Below are 20,837 nucleotides of genomic sequence, written 5' to 3'. Positions count from 1 at the left end.
GCAGGTGCCACGCGTCTAGCACCCGCCCCCGCCCGCAAAAATCGCGCTCGCCCCGGCGGCGAGTCTAGGCGCGGACGCCTAGTGTAATATTATTCAATGGTGCAAAATAACAAGTCATATCACCTTTTATACCTGCCCATGTGACAAGTATTATCCCCCTTATTTTCCACTATTTCCTATCCTATGTTCCATCTCTTACACATAATGCCAAGAAGTTCGCCCCTCTCAATAATTCTGCTGTTGAGCCTATGGTTATCTGATTAGAGCTGTAAAATCCTTATTCGTCATAAATTGAACTTTCACATTAAGAAAAAAGAGAGGAGTTCACATATAGTACATTGAACCTAAGCTGTTTTTTCTCTCATCTTGTTAAAATTTTAGAATTTGAGCATGAGTTACCTCGTTATCTCACACACACACACACACACACACACACACACACATGTACAAAAAAAAAGTTAGTTTGTAGTGGTCTTCAATGCCACCATTTTACCTTTGGTCCCCTTTCTTGAGTCAAACTAATAACTTGCTAGCCCCAAAAATAGCTATGTATTTCTAAATATATTTGTTCTCATATGGATACAATGATTCCAACTATTTTTAAATGTTTACAAGTTCTAATATTAGACATTTAAGTAACTTCAAGAAGTGGGATCATAGACACTAGTAAGGTACTACACATATATGTAATAAGAGAGCATAATAATGCTAGGGAGAAACAAGATTTTTGAGGAGGAATAGGATCAAGGGGGGATTGCCAATACCATCACCAACCTTTTTTTTTTGTAACATTGATGTTCTCCTCCTTTGATGAATGGATTTTTGAAAAGCAAAAAAACTTATTAGGAGGGGTATTATGCTTGCCAATACCATTGTCCAAATATGAAGTAATTATATAAAAATTGTCGTACATGAGTTATGCATAGAAGAAAGCTATATTGTGTGAGTAATGCACAATCTTTCTAAAAATAATGCAAAGATTTCTTCTTATTATTAGATATGAGATATCAATAACTACTAGATCCTACTCTTTCTTCATTTCCTCCTTGGCCTAACAATACCCTTTGTGTGAATGAATTTCTAAAAAATACCTTTCTATGAAGGCATTTCTAGAAAGCACACAACTTATTTTGTGGAGTAATATGCTTGCCAACACCACCATCAAGATACTTCACAATGAAACCAAGAATTTCCATACATGAATCAAGCATAGAAGGATCAAAGCCATATTGTGTGTTGAATGCCCAATCTTCCTAAACATAATCCTTCTCAACCACCATATGAGACATCATCATAGAAGGATCATAGCTACATTGCATGATGAATGCCCGATCTTCCTAAATATAACCCTTCTTCTTAACCACAATATGAGACATCATCAGCCTCTAGACCCTACTTTTTCTTCTTTTCTAAATAATATCTTGCCAACACCACCATTAAGATACTTCACAATGAAACCAAGAATTCCCATACATGAGTCAAGCATAGAAGGATCAAAGCCATATTGTGTGTTGAATGCCCAATCTTCCTAAACATAATCCCTCTCAACCACCATATGAGACATCAACCTCTAGACCCTACTTTTTCTTCTATTCTAAATAATATCTTGTGATTCCAATATAAAGGAAAGCTTATCATTTTTTTCTTTAAAATAAACTCTAGCTTATTACATTACTCATAAAACAACAAAGGATTCATGCAAGTTCAATACTACCATTTGGTTTGTGCTTTAACATGTAACCCCAGTTGGTGCTAAATGGCCTTCTTGGTAGGGGACAAATAACATAATAATCAAGTATCAAAGGGGAATTAGCCCAAAAATCACGTAGGGGTCAACATAAATCCATTTTGACAATACCATACTAGATTTATGTAGGTGTAGCAAACTAGTAAATTTCAAATGATTGAAATGTATACGCCAAAGTTTTGAATATAAAATAGTATGTAAATTTGCAATTGCACATGCCACATCTTCTAAACATCTTCACACAAGCTTCATGTTGAGATAACTCGATACCTCTAGAGAGAGTGCACTCTAGCAATCATTACATGTGCAATTGTCCAACACATTAGGAGATCAAAGATATAACGGTGATAGTATGATGTTATCTTATTTTAGTAGTGATGTGTGTGAACACACTTCAAACTATTGAGAAACCTTTTTTCATCTTCAGGAGGGCATTTTCCCCAAGCCTTATATATATACGCCTATTTATTTTAGGGCATATTTAGTCTTCTACATCTTCTCTGTTGATATCTCTCAATACACTTTGAGTTGTGCTCTCTTAAGCTTCTTCTCCAAGTTTGTGTACTTGTATTCCTACAACCCTAAATCCAACAATTGGTCACAGAGTATGCTTCAATCTCTTAAGTAGAGTCATCAACACCCTCCACTTGATTTCCTCAATTTGGGAAGAGATTTGACAGGAGTTGATAGATATTGGGGATAGCCTATAGGAGCTTGGCATAATTAAATTTTCAATTTCAGTTTGTATCGCTCTTCATTTCCACTATTGCCAATACTTCACATTCTATTTTACCCGTATGCTTTGCATGTACCAAAGATCAAGAAGAATTTGTGGTCAATTTTTACACTTTCCCAAGACTAGCTTGATTGTGAAGTTTGTTGATGACAAATGTACTCTTGTGGTGATACAATTATTGCATATGGTTCACTATGTCATATCCTATATAAGCTCAATCATTATGGTAAATGTGCTTTAGGATTGAGGCATTGTAAATCAAACCACACATTAGTCTATGAAAACTAGCACCCTAATTGTCCATTTGTTACTAGCTATTGCAAGGACTTAGAGGCGAGTATGGAATACTTATTGCTAGGGTGTCTTATAGTTGATGTAACATGCACATTGTCTTGAACAAGGCCTTGGCCACAACACATTCAACTCCCACCTTTACATATCCAATGGAATGGGGATGATACATTGCTCTAGATCATATGAGAGATACATTATCAATAAAGGTTGGTCCCATGGCTACGATCCATCATAATACTCCACAATCCCATGTGTAGGCTCTTACCCGTGCATTACCCTCCAATGTACTATCCTCTTCTCTTGTATAACATCTAGTATGCCACCCTCCTCAGGTGCTTTATCTACATGCAATCTCCCTCTCTAGATCAAGGTAGGCCTCATATAGGAGCATTGTAAGAAAGCATGATGGTCACCAAAGTATTAGATAGCCATAAATTTTTCCTCAACTCATGAAATTGTACATGAGCACATCTAGAGATAATTCCTAAGAATAGTACCACATGGTGCTAGTTTGGTGCAAGTGAGCATATAGGCAAATGTATCTCCAACTACAAAGAGGAGAGAGCCAACAAGGTGATATATGATGAATAGAAACATGATGTCTCTCAAGTTTAAGGGTAACGAGGATAACAAGGTATTAGCCCGTCCAGGGGATGTGCAACGGGGCATCTAGTAATCAAGAATGCAAGGTATGCATGGTTTGAGAGGCAACACCAATGGCATGGACAAAGACAAATAAGTCAAGGATGTGTAGTATCAACGTGAGAGCTCCAAGCGCATAATCCATTGTGCTTGCCCTTCTTGTTGACTCGTAAGCAATCGATTTCTCTGCCAAGCACATAATCCGTCGTGCTAGCCTCTTGAGTTGGAAGCAATTGAGTCCCTCCCCCAAGTCTTGTAAGGGCCAAGCCATGAGCCCCCAAGGATAAGAGATACTCTCCCATAGGTCATGCAAGGCATTGTGTATGGATAGTCCAAGCGAGCTCTTCTAGTGAGTCCTCTCTGAACATGAGGTCATCTCACTTAAAGAATGGAATAACCCAAAGAATGGCAATGCAATACAAAGGTATGGTATCTCTTGGCAAAGTTGCAAAAAAAGTTGTGGATCCAAGTAGACATGTTAAGCAACACCTCAAGATGTGTAAAGGTACACTTCACTATTTTGAACTTGCTTATTGTAAATCATTCAATTTCAATGCAATAAAAGTTTACAAGGTTACACTGAACAAGGTACTAGAGAAATGCATGAATGTGGTGCCCTAGTAATGTTATGGTCCCCCATCATTGGGTAGTCTCAATTGATTGGGCAATGTTATTACTTGAGGATGTGAAAATTTCCACGGAGGCAAGTAAGCACTAACTAGTTAGTTCATGTGAAAAATATAATACATATAGACTTGCTTAGCTTATGTCACTCATTTGTGATACTACAAAGCAAGGACTTCTTTTGGATGTAGAAGACATGTCTCATTAGATGCTAGCTCACAAGACCCACTAGTTGTGCATGCATTGCAACATATGTTTCAAAAGTCCAATTTGGGGTTGTGTTTTTGTGTAAAACATACCACTTCCTCTATCCATGAATAAGATTTGAGAAAAGGATCTTTTTTTTTTCATTCTTAACACAACTCGTACACATATGCAACATGATGGAGTGATCCAAAGAAAAAGACGGAACTTTTCCTTTATATTACATGTAAAACAAGAAGCAACATGATGGAGTGATCCAAAGAGAAGGGGGAACTTTTCCTTTTTATTAAGGACAAACATCTATCTAATATATTACAATTTCAATCCCTTTATTCAGGATGAATTATAAACAGAAGAATCAAAGTTATCTTTATTTCCTTTACACAACATTGTCGAAATCAGAGGCTGCTTTCGTCAAACTCATGTGGCATGGAGTCTTCGTTAGTTCTGTAGCTTTTGTCGGGTGAGTAATGGCACAAATTCGTTACATGACTTGTGTACAGACAGGCAAACCGCTCAACCTGCACCACGTTTTCCGAGTCAGTCACCAAACAACCTCAGTGGAAATAATGAAAGATTCTAATATTAAACGCACACGATTTTTCAACTTGATTCCTTCCTTCATTTGCCAGAGAACGGCACAGAACATAGATTTCTATGTGCACGATAGCCACTAGAAAGTTTGGAAACTACATGAAAATGCACTGTAATGTTTATATGTTATTAATCACCATATAAACATTCAATCCTCCAAATTGTTTACTGTAAACAGCACTAAGATCGGTCACCCACCTGGTGTGCAAAACGGGAGTTTTGATATCCTGTCTTCATCAGTTGACCCCATATTTTATGAAACTGCATAGAAAATGCCAGAGGCTCGCTCAGCCCTTTAGTACATTCAACAAACCAAGCAAATAATAAAGCAGTTACCTAAGCCCAAGTAGTACATATTGCATAGACGGAATGAAAAGAGATCCATATTTGTGCAACAACAAACCAACAAAGCGCCTTTGCCAAGTTTCGAAACATTTGAAAAACCAATGAAAGTTCTCAGACTAATTTTACGAGCGCGCTACCAAATCCGGAGTAGCCGATGCTGGTCTTCAAGATGTGTGTTTGAGATGCCTTAAGGGCTGCCAAAAATGGCCAGAATTTTCGGAAAACCCGAGGCAAGGATGTAAGTCCCCAATATTCATCAGCTGCTTGGTTGGCACTAATGGGATATTCAATCACCTAAGCAAGGACAAATATGTGCTGTAATAGCACTAGCACTTGCAGACTAAAAACAGCACAAAATAAAAATTGTTTGTTGTTACTTGCAACCAGCTAACACTGCTTGTTATCATCACAAATCCTACAGTCAGAGCCAGGAACAATCTTCCTATTTAAGAGCTTCTTCTGGAGACAAGTAGAGCCTTCTTCACACACGAGGACTGCACATACAAGCCATGTGGATCTTGCAAGGAGAATGGAGGAGATAAAGGGTTCGTAAGGTGTGTGTGTCATTTTCTGTTCCTACCAGGCTTCTTATGGAGGCTGTCAAGGAGTGTTGCGAGCTCATGTCCAACTGAAGGCAAGTCTTGTGGGAACTGCAGTTCAATGAAACCAAGATAAAGGAAGAAGATTCTACCACTGGCAACATAGGAGAGATTCACTCTCTCAAGAATAAGATGACAGCCATTACTGATGCTTCTATAGAAAGCTGATTGAATATTTTAGCTAAGTTTACCAAATCTTATTCCAGTATTTTCTCAACTATTGCTTTACAAACTCGCAAACCTTCATATGACAAGTTAGTTGCTCTGAACAACATTCTCCAGTTGCCAAAGATTGAAGGTGGATGAACTTAAAAGGAACATTTAAAATTTTAATCAGCTTCTCTATCCTTGTATGATTTGTAGAGCTGCAACAAGGGCGCAATAATAGGTTTGCTTCTCTCATATCGTGTACAGTGCTTTTGTTAACTGATAGGAGGAATTTTCTTTGGGAAAGAATAGGTAAAAGTCATTCAATATCCAAACCATACAGCTTTTACATGCTGTGCATTCAACAAATGGGCATTTTTACCAAGCTCGGAGGTAGCTTCCTAGTATGATGGTTGGGGCTGGTCCTATTTAGCAATTTATGCTCCATATCCTTCATGAAGAAAAACTTGATATGCTCTTTGCCATCATTAATTTAATTTCAGATCTCATGCAATACTTATGGGCTCTAAGAAGTGATGTAATAAGGTCACAACATGCTCTTGTCAAATAACTGTAGGTTGAGCATAGTTGTCCAGAAAGATTTAATGTGTAAAATGATAGGAGCTGTATGCCTGTGAAATATGAAGTGCAATGAGCCATTGAAATGAGGTTAATGATACTAAGCACATGGATTTTCTCACTTAGAAAAAGCTAATAAAAAAGAGATTAACCATTTCTTATTCTCATTTTATTGCTTGAAATAACTATTTAGCATCATGATCCAATGTGTTGCTAAAGCTGCACACCCTTTTAGCCTCTCCTAGTAAAAGCAATCCAGCTATTTTGATGACTAGCTGAAAATAGGCACGAGACAATCTCTCCCCCCTTTATGATGTTTCCTTGATCCTAACCGATGTGCAAGGATCCCAGGAGTATCTACAGAGTGGCAGGAATATTTGGTGCATAAGAATTCATTAAACTTCGCTTTTGTGTCATGAGCTCTACATGAGGTCAAGAAGAAGAAAGAGATCATGAGTTGTCCTCCTCCTTGAGGCCATAATGTCTCCTCATGGCCTTTAGTGATGAAGAATCTTGAAAAGACACTGGGATCCTGAGGCGAAGGAGTCTCAAACATTGTGAATGATTATGTGTAACCCATGTATCTCTTGCATAACCAACCCTCCATGATAGCCATACAATTCTCTTTAGAAGAGTATTGGCTCTGATACCGTGTGAAGATATGCTAGGGTTTGTGCAGAGACAGCATAGAATGTATGAACAGGACTTCAAAAACACTAACTTAGACAAAAGTGCAAACATGCAAAACACAAGCATTTTCCCATCCACTACAAAAAATTGAAGCATAGGAACTTTAAACACGTTTTTCCCACATCCTAATTCTTACATGATCAAAAAAATGAAAACACAAGACACCTTAAACACACTTTACCTTTTGATGACATAATCTTTGAGCTTGACGGTGGGATTCTCGAACCTTATCTCTTTCAATCTATATAAACGATCCATTATATTATAATTTCATCCATCACATTATAATTTGATTATAATTTTCCATGTTAAAAGCCTTGATTTATGATTCAGATAATTGTACCTGTAGTGTTCCTATCTCTGCTTGCAGATTCTTACAATTTTCTTCTGAGAGTAAATCAAACCTGACTTGTGAAACACATGAAGACTTTCATTCCATTGGAATTAACATTTTTAAAAATTTCACTTCAATCTTGAGTTATTTGAAAGCCATCACACCTACCTAAGAAGCCAATCTATACGCTGTATCCTGTCATCAAGTAGTTCACGCTTCTTTCTTAGCATTCTGAACTCCTGCAACATATGCATCATTTTATGACCTGGCATTGACAACACTGTTCTCACCTACATGGTTTTCTCTTTTCTGAGACAACTTTACATTGTATTACCTTTCAACTGCTTACGGTTTGATTGACTAGTTGATTAACTTGGTGTTAATTACCTTTCTAATGCTTACAGTTTGATTGAATAATTGAAGCTCCTTTTCAAGTTCCGGTACAATCAGCATGGTTCTCCAACCTACACAAGATGAGACTGGGTATCAGTCTATTGGGCCTTTTTGCTAAAAGCTTTGTAATTTTCAAGGTTGGTAAATGATCAATCGAAAAACTTGGACAGTAATACCAAGTTCTTTCTTGCTTCTAAGAATGTCACCATATATATGGTCACCCACATAAAGAACCTGGGGAAAAGAAAACTGGTTAGCTAAAAACTGTCGTTTGCCTTTGACAGAGTACCACATCATGATAAAATTACAGAGTACCTGTGAGCCTGCTTCAATTCCCAACAGTCTATGTAGGTGTCCTACATTTCCCCCCTGTCAGAAAAGAATGAGACTGATAATATTAAAAACTAATCAATTGAGTCAACTAAGACATTTCAATGATCACTAATAAAGACATAGAGGGAGAGAGGGGCACAGAAAGAAAGAGGCCAGATTTGCCAACAAAAAACTTTTTCTAGTCAGATGCATCTCATGTCTAGTCCCTATCTAGGATGTTATAGGAGTACCATTGAGTAATCTATAACGTGACTCCATCTAGTGGCCATGGCAAGATGTGGTACGTCTTACATGAGGAGGGGGTAAGAAGGACTCTCCTATGTACTGGCCCTAATGTCTTACACGAGGGAGGGGCCGAGAAGGGATCTCTACACTCTTTCCTCCACAATTCTATGACATCATGCTTGGATCTTACCAATCTCTTTTTGATATAGGAGTGGTGATCTACGTATATGGCAGCCCTAATGCTTCGATCTGACCAATCTGTTTTTGATACAAGAATGATTGTTGATGCCTTTGTTGCTCCATGAGGAAAGGACCAATTAGGGTAGTCTTTCACTTGACTAAGTGGGCCAAAAATCCTCTCTAAGCAAGCCTGCCATAGTATTGATCTCATATACCATTGATCTCATAGTATACAAGACAACTACATATAAGATGCTCCTCTAACTCTACTTCTCATGGCAAAGCCTGCCATCCTGTCATCCCTAGCCAGCAGTTGGTAGGGGAGTTGACCAAGTCTTTGGAGTATGCATATGCATCATTGTTGAGTCCATGCTCAGAGAACCAATGAATTACTGCAGCATGTTAAGCCACAAGACATTGCTACTTAAATAATCATGTTTTTCTGGCTCCTAAAACAGTCCCAAAAATAATTAAATCAGTAACTATGGAAATATAGGGTAGTGTGTAGGACAATTGGGTCAGAAAATTCTGGAGAAGGGAACTCATTGTGCACTGCCACTTACATCCCTCTTTCCACTATGGTGCAACCCTCCAACCTTTCTTTTCTTCATCATCATTGCCAGGATTCTCTCTCCTCTCTCTTTATCATTGTCTTCATCATTACCTTCACCTCTGAACAGTCCAGGCTGCCACCTTGTTGTCCATCATTGAAATGTGTTGTTGCCTGCTGTTTCAGCATCTTCATCAGTGCCGTATTTTCATTCCCAGCCTCTACATCTGCAGTATTTGATTCTAACCACGTTCCCTTACTCCACAGGGTGTTGCCAGGCCGCTGGTTGCTGTGTTTTTCCATCTCAGCCCTCATACTGGCCGCATTTGCATCCAGGCCTGCTGCCATGCTGTCGCCAGCACTCTTGAGTGATCTACATCAGATTTCTGCATCAAGATTGGTTGGGTTTCCTGCACTTGGGATCTGTTCATGGAGCATGACACTCCCAATACTCCCCCAACCGCTCCCACAAGAGACAGTGGCTGTTGCATAGCCTCCACTAGAACCATGTATCCTAGGAAGCTCAAATGTAGGAAATCCATCTTGTGCATATGAAGCCCTTCAAATTTATCAGCTGGCCACAGAGTTTGCTAGCATGACAATGCCTAGTAAGCCACCCTAACATATTCCAGCAATTCCTTCCCTATTTGGTCACAATATTGGAGTGTCTATGATTAGCACCTTGATGCCTCATGGGGTGTCCAATTATGTCTCACCCATTGCACATCCCAACCTCACCCTAATCCCACCCTCTTGCTACAACTAAGAATGCATTCCATGATAAGACTCATTTCAACAGGACGAATGATACAAATTACAATGTAGTCTAACCTAATGCGATGTGTTGGATTCACAGGACTTATGGGACCTTTTTCAAGGACAGCAACTGTTAATGGTATCTTGAGAAGGTTGCAAAAGTGCAAGTGCCGGCTACTGTTTTTGGAAGGATTATAATTTTGTGGAGCTTCAGATATTATTTTTGGCCACCTCATGCCTACTACACTATAGTTTTACCTCTTGAAGGAAGACACCATGAAATTTTTCATACAATATCTTTGGAAGGAAGCTATCTCGATTGGAGAAGATAACCAAATCCATACAAAGGGAGCCTTATAGGTAGGCTGCAACAAGCAACAAAACCACGGATGGTCATTTTCTTCACTCCTACCTCTTTTTGACAAGAAAGAGGAAGTCACCCTCTTTAAAGTGGAATCTGAGAGAGAGAGAGAGAGATCGTGATGTCGGACCTGGCGCCCCCGTGACCTAGCCAGACCTGCCGCCGAACCCTGCCGTCGACCACGGTCGTTGATTCCTGCCGTCGCCTGCTCGCGAACCACCGCCCTGTTGACTCCTGGCCTGCGCCCCCCTCTCCGCTGACGCCTGGTACTGCGCCGTCCACTGTTGCACGCCAGGTCGCCTGGACCTGCGCCGTCGCTTGCTGCACCCCGCTTCCTCATCCGTCTGCTGCGTGCTGTCGGCGGCTGGCTCTGGCCAGGACTGAGCCCGTCAGGCAGTCCTGTCGCCTCTGGTCGTCTGCTGCACACCAGGTCGCTTCGTCAGGCTGCGCCTCCTATCCTGAAACACGGTACGCTCTTGCTGCTGTCACGTCTGCCCTCCGTTCTCGGCCTGTTGCTGGTGGGTAACAGCAAAGACCATCTTGTGGTGACGTGCGCGGGAGGGAGACACATAATTAGGGAGCACGCAACGGAGTCTCGACACAGAGTACAGAACTGACCTGTCCTTGTACAGCGAGCGAGAGAGAGAGTGAGCGAGAGTGAGAAAGCAAGAGAGTGCGAGATAGAGAGAGAGGACAGAAGCATGGCTGGGCTGGATATGACTTTTATCGACCAAACGGTGGCAGCCCTTGGTCCGGATTCTGATATAGAGGAACCGGAGGATATGGTTCCTTGCACAGAGGAGATGCCTCATGGTTCGGACTTTCGCCTGCGGGCAAACGCTCCAAGCATACTTCCGAAGAGACAATGGGTCATCAGGAACGTTCTTATGCTCAGGTTGCCTCTGATTCTGTGGATTTGCAAGAGATTGACTGGGAGTATTTGTTGGAGTTTGCCAATACTCTGCTTGGCGATTATGTTCAGCATAATAAGGAAGCTTTTTCTGACTCCGGAACTGAAGAAGTTCTGGAAGCCACGATGGATCCAAAAACTGTCTTGCGCTCTTTTTCGGTGTTTTATGACCATGCGGTTATACTCTTCTTCACTAGCAGGATTCCAGTGCTTTCTCATATTCGCTAGTGGCTGCACCATTTACTACAAGGGGAGTGTGTTGAGGAGATCTTTGTGGGGCCCCGAGGCTTCTATGAGGTGCTGCTGAAATCGGAGAAGCATAGGGCTGAGCTCCTGTCCAAACTGCCATTGTTCTTTGATCGCCCTTTGGTCCATGTTGTGCCATAGCACCCTATGGCAGACTTTCAGCGCTTGCTTCAGCGTGAATGCCCGGTGTGGGTTGAAGTGGAAAATTGTCCGGCTGTCTATTGGCCGTTGTTAAAGGATGCCATGGCTGTTGTGGGAACAGTGCTGGTCCCCCCAAGCCTGCGGGCAATGAATCGAAACCGTTTGTGTATGTTATGGGACACTGCCAGGAAAAGGCCTGCGTGGCTTCGCCTTAATTGCTCTGGCATGCATCCTTTGCACTTTCGCTTGAAATGGGGCAACTTTGCAGGACACTACTTTTCGTGTGGAAAATTGGGGTATTTTATGGCCGAATGCCCAGAGAGGCAACCGTCTTCAGATGATGCGCATGTTGTGCTGCCTATGGATAGCATGGTGCTTGATGCTCCGTTACAGGAGGCCATCTAGCCACCTAATGTTTTGGATAAAGGTAAACAGCAGGTCTTGGGTTTGGATTCACGTAGCAATGATTGGCTAGAGGCACGTCCTAAAAAAGGTAAAAAGTTGGATGCTGGCTTGTCGGATTCTAGGCCAACTGTTTCATAAGATTCCGTGCGTAATATATGCGCAGGAAAGAAATGTTCTCTTCACAGCAAGTTGCGCGTACTATGGTTCCTTTTGCTCCCCGTAATCAGTCTACGAGGAAAGCATATACAGATGGTCCAAAGGGCCCACCTGCTAAGTTGGCGTTTGATACTAGAGGTAATGTGATTACACCCTTGGATCGTTGTTATCCCCGTTCCACCTCCAAGGCTGTGGATATTCCGTCTACCTCTAAAGCTGGCTATCAGAACTCTTTTGCAGCGTTAGCTGATTTTCTGGATGAGGGTGTCCTTGACATTCTAGCAGAAAAGGTTAAATTGAGGCAAGCGGTGCCTCGTTCTTGATTTTCTTTTTGAAGATATATGAAGATAGCCACGTGGAATGTGTGAGGCATTTGTTCTCGCCATAAGCAACATGCCATGTGGACTGTCTTGCATGAGAATCAGTGGGATGTCTTGTGTGCGGTCGAGCACAAGAGTCACAGTGAAGCAGGGAAAGTTGTGGATTGCCATGGGTTTCGCTTGTTTTATGCAGGGTCACATGCTATGCATTATTTTGGTGTGCTTATGATTGTCCATGAAAAATATCAACCTGTCCTTATTAAAAATGATGTACAAGGCCGCTTTGTGGTAATTGAAGTTTTATTTGAAGGAGAGATCTTATGGTTGCTGGGCCTCTATGCTCTCAATGACCCTTCATTCCGACAGGATCTTTGGAAGACTTTGCAGAGCACCATGTCACTTTTGCAGAAGGGGTTTTTTGATGGGGGACTTCAATATGTGTGTTGACTCTTCACAGTCCACTTCAGGGAATTCGGTGATGGATGCTCCGGAAAGTCGGGTGTGGAATGCTTTTGCTCTTGCGGTACTTAAGCAAGATCTATGGTCTTGGCTCCACCCTTCTTCTACAGGGTTTACTTTTCATTCCGCACAGTATGCAACTACATGGTCGCGGTTGGATCGAATGTATATCATGCATTCTTCCTGAGATGCTAGAAATGAAAGTCTTGCAGCAATATGCCTTGTCGGACCATTTCCCTATCCAGCTTGAGATACTTGCACAACCCATTGCACCTTTTATGCAGTTGCTGGATAGACTCCCTTTATGTTTCAACTCATCTTATTTGAAGCATCCAATCTTTCAGGGCTATATGTAGCAATTGATTGAGAGATTTTTATTAGACTTCGCCTCTAAGGGCACGGCTTCCTTTGAACGACTGCTTTTAATGTGCAGCGGGTTGCTCGGCAGTATGGGATCCATCATGCTTCTCTTTGTCGGCGGTGTTAACACGCAGCGGAGGACGTACTAGCTTTGGTTCGTTCGCTGTTGTTGGACACCCTAGATGATGACTTTCTTCTGTCTTCACTAGTGGTGCGTTTGGCTGATCTTATTAAAGAATTTCAGTTGAAATCTTATCAGCAGGCCAAACTGCACAATTTGATTGACAATTTGCAAGATAGTGCTTGTCAGACTCATAAGTTCTTTCGCGCGCTGCATGTTTCTCCTGCTCGAGAAAATATGACTAGACTCCAGGATTCAGAAGGTCGAATGGTCACTGATCCGCAGACCATTGTCAATATGTGCAGAAATTATTTTCTAGATCTTCTTGCTTCTTCTCCGTCGCCTTCTGACCAGGTTACGCACGCACGCTTAGCCTTCTATGATTTGGTCCACCATCAGATTCCCCTTCAAATGTAAACTACTTTGGAGACAGTTATTTGTGAGGAGGAGGTTATGGATGTTTTGTTACACCTGCCTAAGGATAAAAGTCCGGGTTGGGATGGTCTCACCAATGAATTCTTTGAGAGCTCGGCTACCCAACTGGTGAAACCATTGGTGGCTATGTTTCAGCAGGTTTGGGAAACAGGGGTCATGCCTTCCTCATGGAAAGAAGGCCTTATCAAACTGCTTCCAAAGGTTCCTTCGCCGTCAATGTTGCAACATTGGAGACCAATTTCTTTGATGGGTTCAACGTATAAAATCTTTTCCAAAGTGCTGGCGAATCGGCTTCACAAGCACCTTCCAGCTATTGTGCATCCTCTTCAATATGGTTTCATTAAGGGCCGCAACATTCTGCATAATATCTTAAATGTGCAAATGACTATTGACTATGCAAGGAACTCGAGTCAGGAAGTGGTATTGATTCAATTGGATCTAGAAAAGGCCTTTGACCATTTAGATTGGTCTTTCATTGCAGAACTTATGTCTGCTATGGGTTTTGGTACTCGGATGTCCCGCTTGATCTACACCATTAGTTCTGCGGCTTCTTTGTGAGTTATGCTCAATGGTGGTGTTGCAGAGCCATTTGTCCTTGCACGCTCGGTGAGACAAGGTTGCCCTTTGAGCCCTCTCTTCTTTGCCCTGGCAACTCATTCGGTTCTTTCAATGTGATCTTCAATGGTAGCTTCTACTCAGCTAGCCGGATTGTCTCTTCCTTCGGGACAACACTTCATTAGCCAATCTTTGGCTGATGATAACTTCATGATTTTGCGTGTGGACAAGGACAATATTTGCAAGGCATTAGATGTTTGGTCGCTCTTTGGTCATGCTTTGGGTCTGCGTATCAATGCCTTCAAATCAACCATTCTCAGTTGCACGGAGTCTGATTTAGAGTCATTGGGCTAGCAGGGTCAGGTTGTTCCCCGTGGTTCCATTGTCAGGCATCTTGGGTACCCTTTGGGTGTTGATGTTCGGCCAAGGCAACTACTAGAATGGATTTCATAGAAACTGGCAGCTAAGTTTATGTATTAGAAGTCGCAGGCGTGGCCCTTCCATGTTTACCTCAAAGTGGCTCAGACAATTATGCTACCAATGCTCACTTATTTCTTGCCAATGCTGCCATGGACTCCTACTACTTTGAAGGCTCTCACTCGCCCAATTCGTTTCATGTTATGAAAGAAGGATTCATTGAATGTAGGTATTTCATGGATTTTGTGATCACATACATATACTCCCAAACGCCTGGGTGGTGGAGCTATTTTGGATGTAGAAACTCATATGCAGGCACTTCGTTGGTCTCTTTTTCGCGGCATGTGTGTGGGTCATCACCCGTGGGCCATTATCCTGAATGCAGACGCACGGTTTTCCAGTCCGTCCTCCTCTCTGTTACTTCATTTGGTCGGCTCTTGAAAAGTGGTGCTCCAAAAGGCGCGTTGGCATCCAACGGGGGACCGCTGCATAATAACTCTTTTCAATTGGAATTGTTGGCAGTCTCGAGATTACTTTCTTGGGAGGACAAATATGAGCTCAGAACAAAATTCAACCGCATGGCTCGTTTGGGTGTGACTTCAGTTGCGGATGCCACCCTTGCCAGTCGTAATGTCTTCGCATCGTTTCGTACTGCCAAGAGAATTTTCAAAATCCCGCGTGGATACCGTGATTTATGGGAACAGCTTTTGTTACTGCTTTAGAGCAGGCAACCCTTTCCTGCCCTTGCGGTGGATTGTCCTTGGCAAGACTGGGACCTTGCAAGTCGGTTGAGTTTGGAAAAGGCCTCTACTAATCAGGTGTATCATCTTCTGATTAAAGATCATTAATGGCTGGTCGTTAAAGCTAATACGGCATGGGGATTGCGAAAATCTCATTCATGGTGGAAGGCAATTGTGATGGAGGGCTGGTTGAATAAGACACCCTTCAAATGCAAGGTCTTTCTTTGGCAGGTGATAATTGGTGGTCTTCCGCTTGCCTCGGCCCTTTCCAAGCGTCGAATCTCGAACGGCAATTGTTTTTCTGCACCACTACTGTGGAATCGGCCTGACATCGATTTATTTCTTGCCCGCTCGCTAAGAATATCTGGTCGCTTTTGTCACAGGTTTGGCACGATGTGGTGGGGTTCTCACTAACCCCTTTCGATTGGGTTTTTGTGCGCCCAAAATACCCCACCTTGCGACAGTTGCATATGAAGATCTTATTCCACTTTTTTAGATACTGGGGATGCTCGCACAATTGGACCACTCGGAATGCCTTTCTTTTTGATTCGGCCTCTAATGTACCGGGACACATTGCCACGCTTAAAGGTATCTTGCATTGGCAGATAGATCTCATTCGGCACTCGGACTTGCTCCCTCGGGAGGACTTACTTCCCTGGCATATGGCAATTTCCTCTGCGTCTTTGCCATGACTTGTGTAACTCTTTCGTGGCTTTGTACTGGGATCTTACACACGTTGGCCTAGAGCCCTCGTCTATCTTGTAATCATGTAAACTTGTACCTTTTTTTCGTAATTAATATAATTACCTTTTACGAAAAAAAAAGAGAGAGAGGTATACTAAAGAACAGATCGGCCTATGAGACATGTACAAGAGAATATCCTTATGATATCAGGATAGTAAAAGGTAAAAAATTCTATATAATGGATAATGAGTGTGTGCCTATCATCTAGGCAAGTCATCAGTATATACAAATGTGTATATTTGGAGATGTAGGACTATGTGTGTGAGGTACAACAATGCCATGTGGATCTAACTCCATCCAGTGAGGATGGGGGGTGTAAAATGTGATAGCGGAGGGGGGGGAGGCTCTCTCCCAGAATAAGCTCCTGAGTATCTTTTGGGGCCCAAGAGCTGGAGTGGCAGGCTAAGTACATCTCATGCTACTATCGAAAGTGCAACTCTGATCTCCTGTGCCCTTTGTAGGGATACCCCTCTGAGTCTTAAAGATCTTGTGTCTGTATGTCCCTGAACCAGTGCTGCCCCCTGATAAAACTCTATCATGACAGTCTATTGTACTATGACCAGTGTCTGTGGAGAGAGAGAGAGAGAGAGGGGGAGAGAGAGAGAGGAACAGCTCGCAGCCTGAGCCCTGTCGGCTCCCTGCCTTCCTACACGTGGCTGCCTACCCTCCTGTCTACTTGCCAAGGTCGCCCTACCTGTGGGGGGACGTCGTCCTGTTATCTTTCCTGTCTGTGCAAGCCACTCTGCTCAAGGTTGGGTACTGGTTCTTCTGTGCACACTGTTCTTCATCAGTTGTCCCTAACTGCGTGCTAGAGGAAGTCTTTGAGTCTGCTTTGCCAGTTGCGTGTTGGGGCAAGGCAGCCTGTGAGAGACGGAGGGACAATGACCTGATGGGCCTGCTCTTTCATGGAGGGCTTGCATCTGCCTGCTAGGGACCCATTGCTTGCAGCCCTGGGTCTGAACATGGAAGTAGAAGAAGATGCAGTTGAAGAAGAAGACATGGTAACCAACATCGATGAGGAGGCTTCCCCCCACCTTGATGTCCAGCCATTTGTCAAATGCAACAAGCATCTTCATGGTGAGTTTAATGCTGCTCCTGAGGCCTCTAACATGGGTGATTCTCTGCCTTGCTCGTATGCTCAGGTGGCTTTTGCTTCATAAGATTTGCAAGAGACGGAGTGGAAACAGTTGCTTGAGTTTGTCAACTCCTTTTTGGAAGAATATGTTGAGCATAATCATTGAGCTATCCTTGCTTTTGCAGAGGAGGAGGTTCTGGACACAGAAGTGCTGACTCGTGAGGTTCTTTGCTCCTTTTCAGCTTTTCATCAGTGAGGTGTCATTCTCTTTTTCATGGGTCGAATTCTTGTGCTTGCCAGGATCTGCCATTGGCCGACCTCTATTCTTTAGATTGACGGTGTGCAGGAGATATTCGTTGGTCCATGTGGATTTTATGAGGTTGTCCTTCACTCAGCTTCAGCCCGCGATCTCCTCCTCCAAAAGCAGCTCCTCTTCTTCGAGAAACAATTGGTGCATATTGTCTCATGGCATCCATTGCCATAATTCCACAAGTCTTGTATGGTTGGAAGTGGAGAATTGTGTGGCTGTTTACTAGGTCCTTCTCCAGAATGCAATGGCTGCCAAAGGCCGTGCTTTGGTACCTTCCCAGCCTGAAGGCAGCCAACAGAAATAGATTGTGCATGCTGTCGCATACTCCCACGAATCAGGGCAATTCATTGCACCTCAATTGCATGGGCATGTGGCCTCTTTACTTGTGCCTAGCCGCCCATGTATTAGTTACATTGACAATACCCGCATACCTACACACCTGTACACTACAAGTGGTGGGTGCCTATCATTGTCACTTCATTCTTTATTCTTTTAGTGACATTTGAATAAAGGAAAGGTCAGTCACATTGTGACTATTGGAGTTCCCACATGATGTGTGTCTCTCTCTTACTCTTGCTCCTTCCATGTGTGGAACCGCTGAAATACCATTGTGAGAAGAGATCATCTTGACCCCATAGCTCTTGCTTCCGCTCTATGCTTCCACTTCAGGATCACTTCCTTCAACTGGTATTGGAGCCATTGAACCGGCATTGGGGAGCTCTTCCCCTTCAGTTTACTTCAGCCCGAGAAAACCTTCAGCTTGAAGGTTCCATGGTAGTTCAGTCCTCTTCTTCCCTAGGTATGAATCTTGCTCTCGCTTCTTTCCCAGTTGCTCCCTCCACTTGAGGCTTGTTCCGGAGCTTCAAGACCATTGCTTGAGCCTTAGCAAGTACTCAGTACCAATCATTAGCACAAGCAGGACCAGTAGTAACATTTGTGTGATTTGTGCTTGTTCTAGGATTGGTCTTCCTTGCTTCTCCTCTAGATATTGGCAGCTCTATTGTGGCCCTTGTGACCCTTGGTATTAAGTAGACATTGTTTGCCTCCCTTCCTGGCATTGGTACTCAGTTTGAAGTATTGGTTTGAGCTTGAATGCTTCAGCTATTCACTGTTCCAACAGGGCAGCATGCTGTCATACAACAGGGACAGCCATTACTTCACTGTTTGAGCTTCACTAATGCTCATACACCTATGCATTGATGCTGGGCTACTTGGTACATATCTTGAGATGCTTCTAGGATATGTTTGAGCTTCCTTTGCTTAGTTTGAAGCAAGATTCTTTGCCGAATATACAATGGTCAGTAAGTATTTTACCTGAAAGCTTTATGCATTGAAGACTTATATGCTTCTCGTGCAGACAAATGCTAAAGTACATACTTGGCACTGATGTATGGGATTGGACATGTCTATGGTGACACCTGAGGCTCTGTTTTGAGCCACATTGGATGCTTTGGCAGCTTGATTTTATGCTTCCATTGCTATTACGAGCTTAAAGTGTACATATTGGGTTTTATGCTCTCCGATATATGCTACTTAGATCTTGGATGGATGCCTTCCACATGATGTTTTGAGCTTTGTTTGCTCTTTTGGCATTCCACATTTGTTCTAGTGGGAGCTGCTACTTGACATTTGGATATTACATTGAGCATTTGGTTATGCAGTTGAGCTTGAGGGTCTTACAATGAGACCATGGGAGTTGGTGACATATACAGGCTCTTGTCATGCTTTATGTATACAGTTGATGCTTAGTGGGCTGATCTGGCATTAATTTTAGGTCGGCACCTATCTCTATCACGATGTTGTCAGCAATATATGCATCTTGGTTGGTTATGTACTAAGCTTCCGTTACATTGCTCAATCCGTTGTGCCTTTGCTTGGTCTCTTCTGATACCTATGAGACCCGCTTTGTATGATGGTTATACCTATGGGATGTGTCTCAATCTGACACATTGGTCCTTTGACAGTTCTTGGTGCTAGTTGCATATTCACTCACACTGCTAGTTGAAGCTATTCCTTCGCAGTTGTAGTTTGTCTTATATTAGTGATTGCCCCTTTCTTGCATTGATTTCTTACTAATGTACTTCATTCTCAGCATGCTGTAATTGCAGTCTACTCCACTACTTATGCAAGCAATCACTTTCATTTGACAGTTCTTTGCATTGAGTTTGTGGACAGTTCATTACTTGGTCAGTAACCCTTGTTTTCAGCTTGATTCAGCAGTGGTTTTAGGGTTGTTTACAACAATTACAATAGCCTGCTTTGACAGTTTGTGCACTTGTTTGCCTTCGTTATGGCTGGTGGCTCAAGTGATAGTGCTATCTTTAATATCGACTAGTTGGATGGCACCAACTACAGCTATTGGGAGACCGAAATCTGGTAAGTTTTAGTGTAGAAAATGCAAGTTAGGCCTTTGAAACATAAGGGTGTTAAGCCCAAACTTATTGATGTGGAGGATTGGACTGAATTAGATGAGCTATATAAGTCCACCATCATATTATCCCTCTCTAAGTAGGTATTCTATAATGTTGTCTATGATGGACAGCTCGTATAGAAATTACAGGAAAAGATTTGCAATGTCTATGACAAGCAAAGCCTCGCTTCTTAGATGTATTGGCTGAAGCAATTCATGGACCTTTGCATGAAGAAAGGCACTTCTATGTCAACTTACTTAAATGAGTTTCATTCCATTATCAATCATTTGTCTTCACAAGGGATTGAATTCAAGGGCACTCTTTTTCCCTTATTCCTCTTAGTTACATAGCTTGAATCATGGGGTACCTTTCGTATTGCTATGTGTACCAATATACCTATTGATGGGTTATAGATGCAGGATGTAGAGGGTGCACTCTTGACTGAAAAGGTTAACAAAAAGAATGTTGATTCTTCGCGCACCTCTCATGCTTTGACAGTCAGAGGCAATAATGGTAGGAGTGGTAATGACCGCCGTGGAAGAGACTCTCAACAATCTCGCTCTCAGTCACATGGATAGTCTCACAGTAAGTCCCATGGAAGTCCCATGGCCGTAAGTCCTCATTGACTTGTCATTACTGTGGGAAAGTAGGGCATATTTAGCTACAAAGCCATAAGATGCATGAGGGCAAGTGCAAAGA

General features: G+C 42.4%; 1 protein-coding gene across 3 annotated transcripts in view; it reads right to left on the bottom strand.

The window, feature by feature from the left end:
* Nucleotides 1–4,402: 4,402 nt before the first annotated feature.
* LOC148016250 (uncharacterized) overlaps nt 4,403–20,837 on the bottom strand; it is a 162,359-nt gene continuing 145,924 nt past the window's right edge. Inside the window, exons 11-18 of one of the 3 annotated variants that reach the window (XM_087664865.1) lie at nt 8,244–8,297; nt 8,105–8,162; nt 7,923–7,999; nt 7,704–7,774; nt 7,545–7,605; nt 7,383–7,442; nt 5,040–5,102; nt 4,403–4,768 (exon numbers count right to left, since the gene is read on the bottom strand). In XM_087664865.1, the coding sequence (XP_087520991.1) occupies nt 4,646–4,768; nt 5,040–5,102; nt 7,383–7,442; nt 7,545–7,605; nt 7,704–7,774; nt 7,923–7,999; nt 8,105–8,162; nt 8,244–8,297 (567 nt within the window). In that variant the 3' untranslated portion in view covers nt 4,403–4,645. Of the gene's footprint in view, nt 4,769–5,039; nt 5,103–7,382; nt 7,443–7,544; nt 7,610–7,703; nt 7,775–7,922; nt 8,000–8,104; nt 8,163–8,243; nt 8,298–20,837 lie in introns of those variants that run through there. The other 2 variants (XM_087664866.1, XR_015688192.1) reach the window with 2 other exon arrangements.

This window comes from Lygodium microphyllum, chromosome 23 (assembly GCF_053477565.2).
Source record: "Lygodium microphyllum isolate KBCC chromosome 23, Lygodium_microphyllum_v1.1.10, whole genome shotgun sequence".
In the NCBI taxonomy this organism is placed as follows: domain Eukaryota; kingdom Viridiplantae; phylum Streptophyta; class Polypodiopsida; order Schizaeales; family Lygodiaceae; genus Lygodium; species Lygodium microphyllum.
The sequence above is the reverse complement of the archived record's forward strand: the minus strand, read 5'-3'. Positions and strand labels throughout refer to the sequence as shown.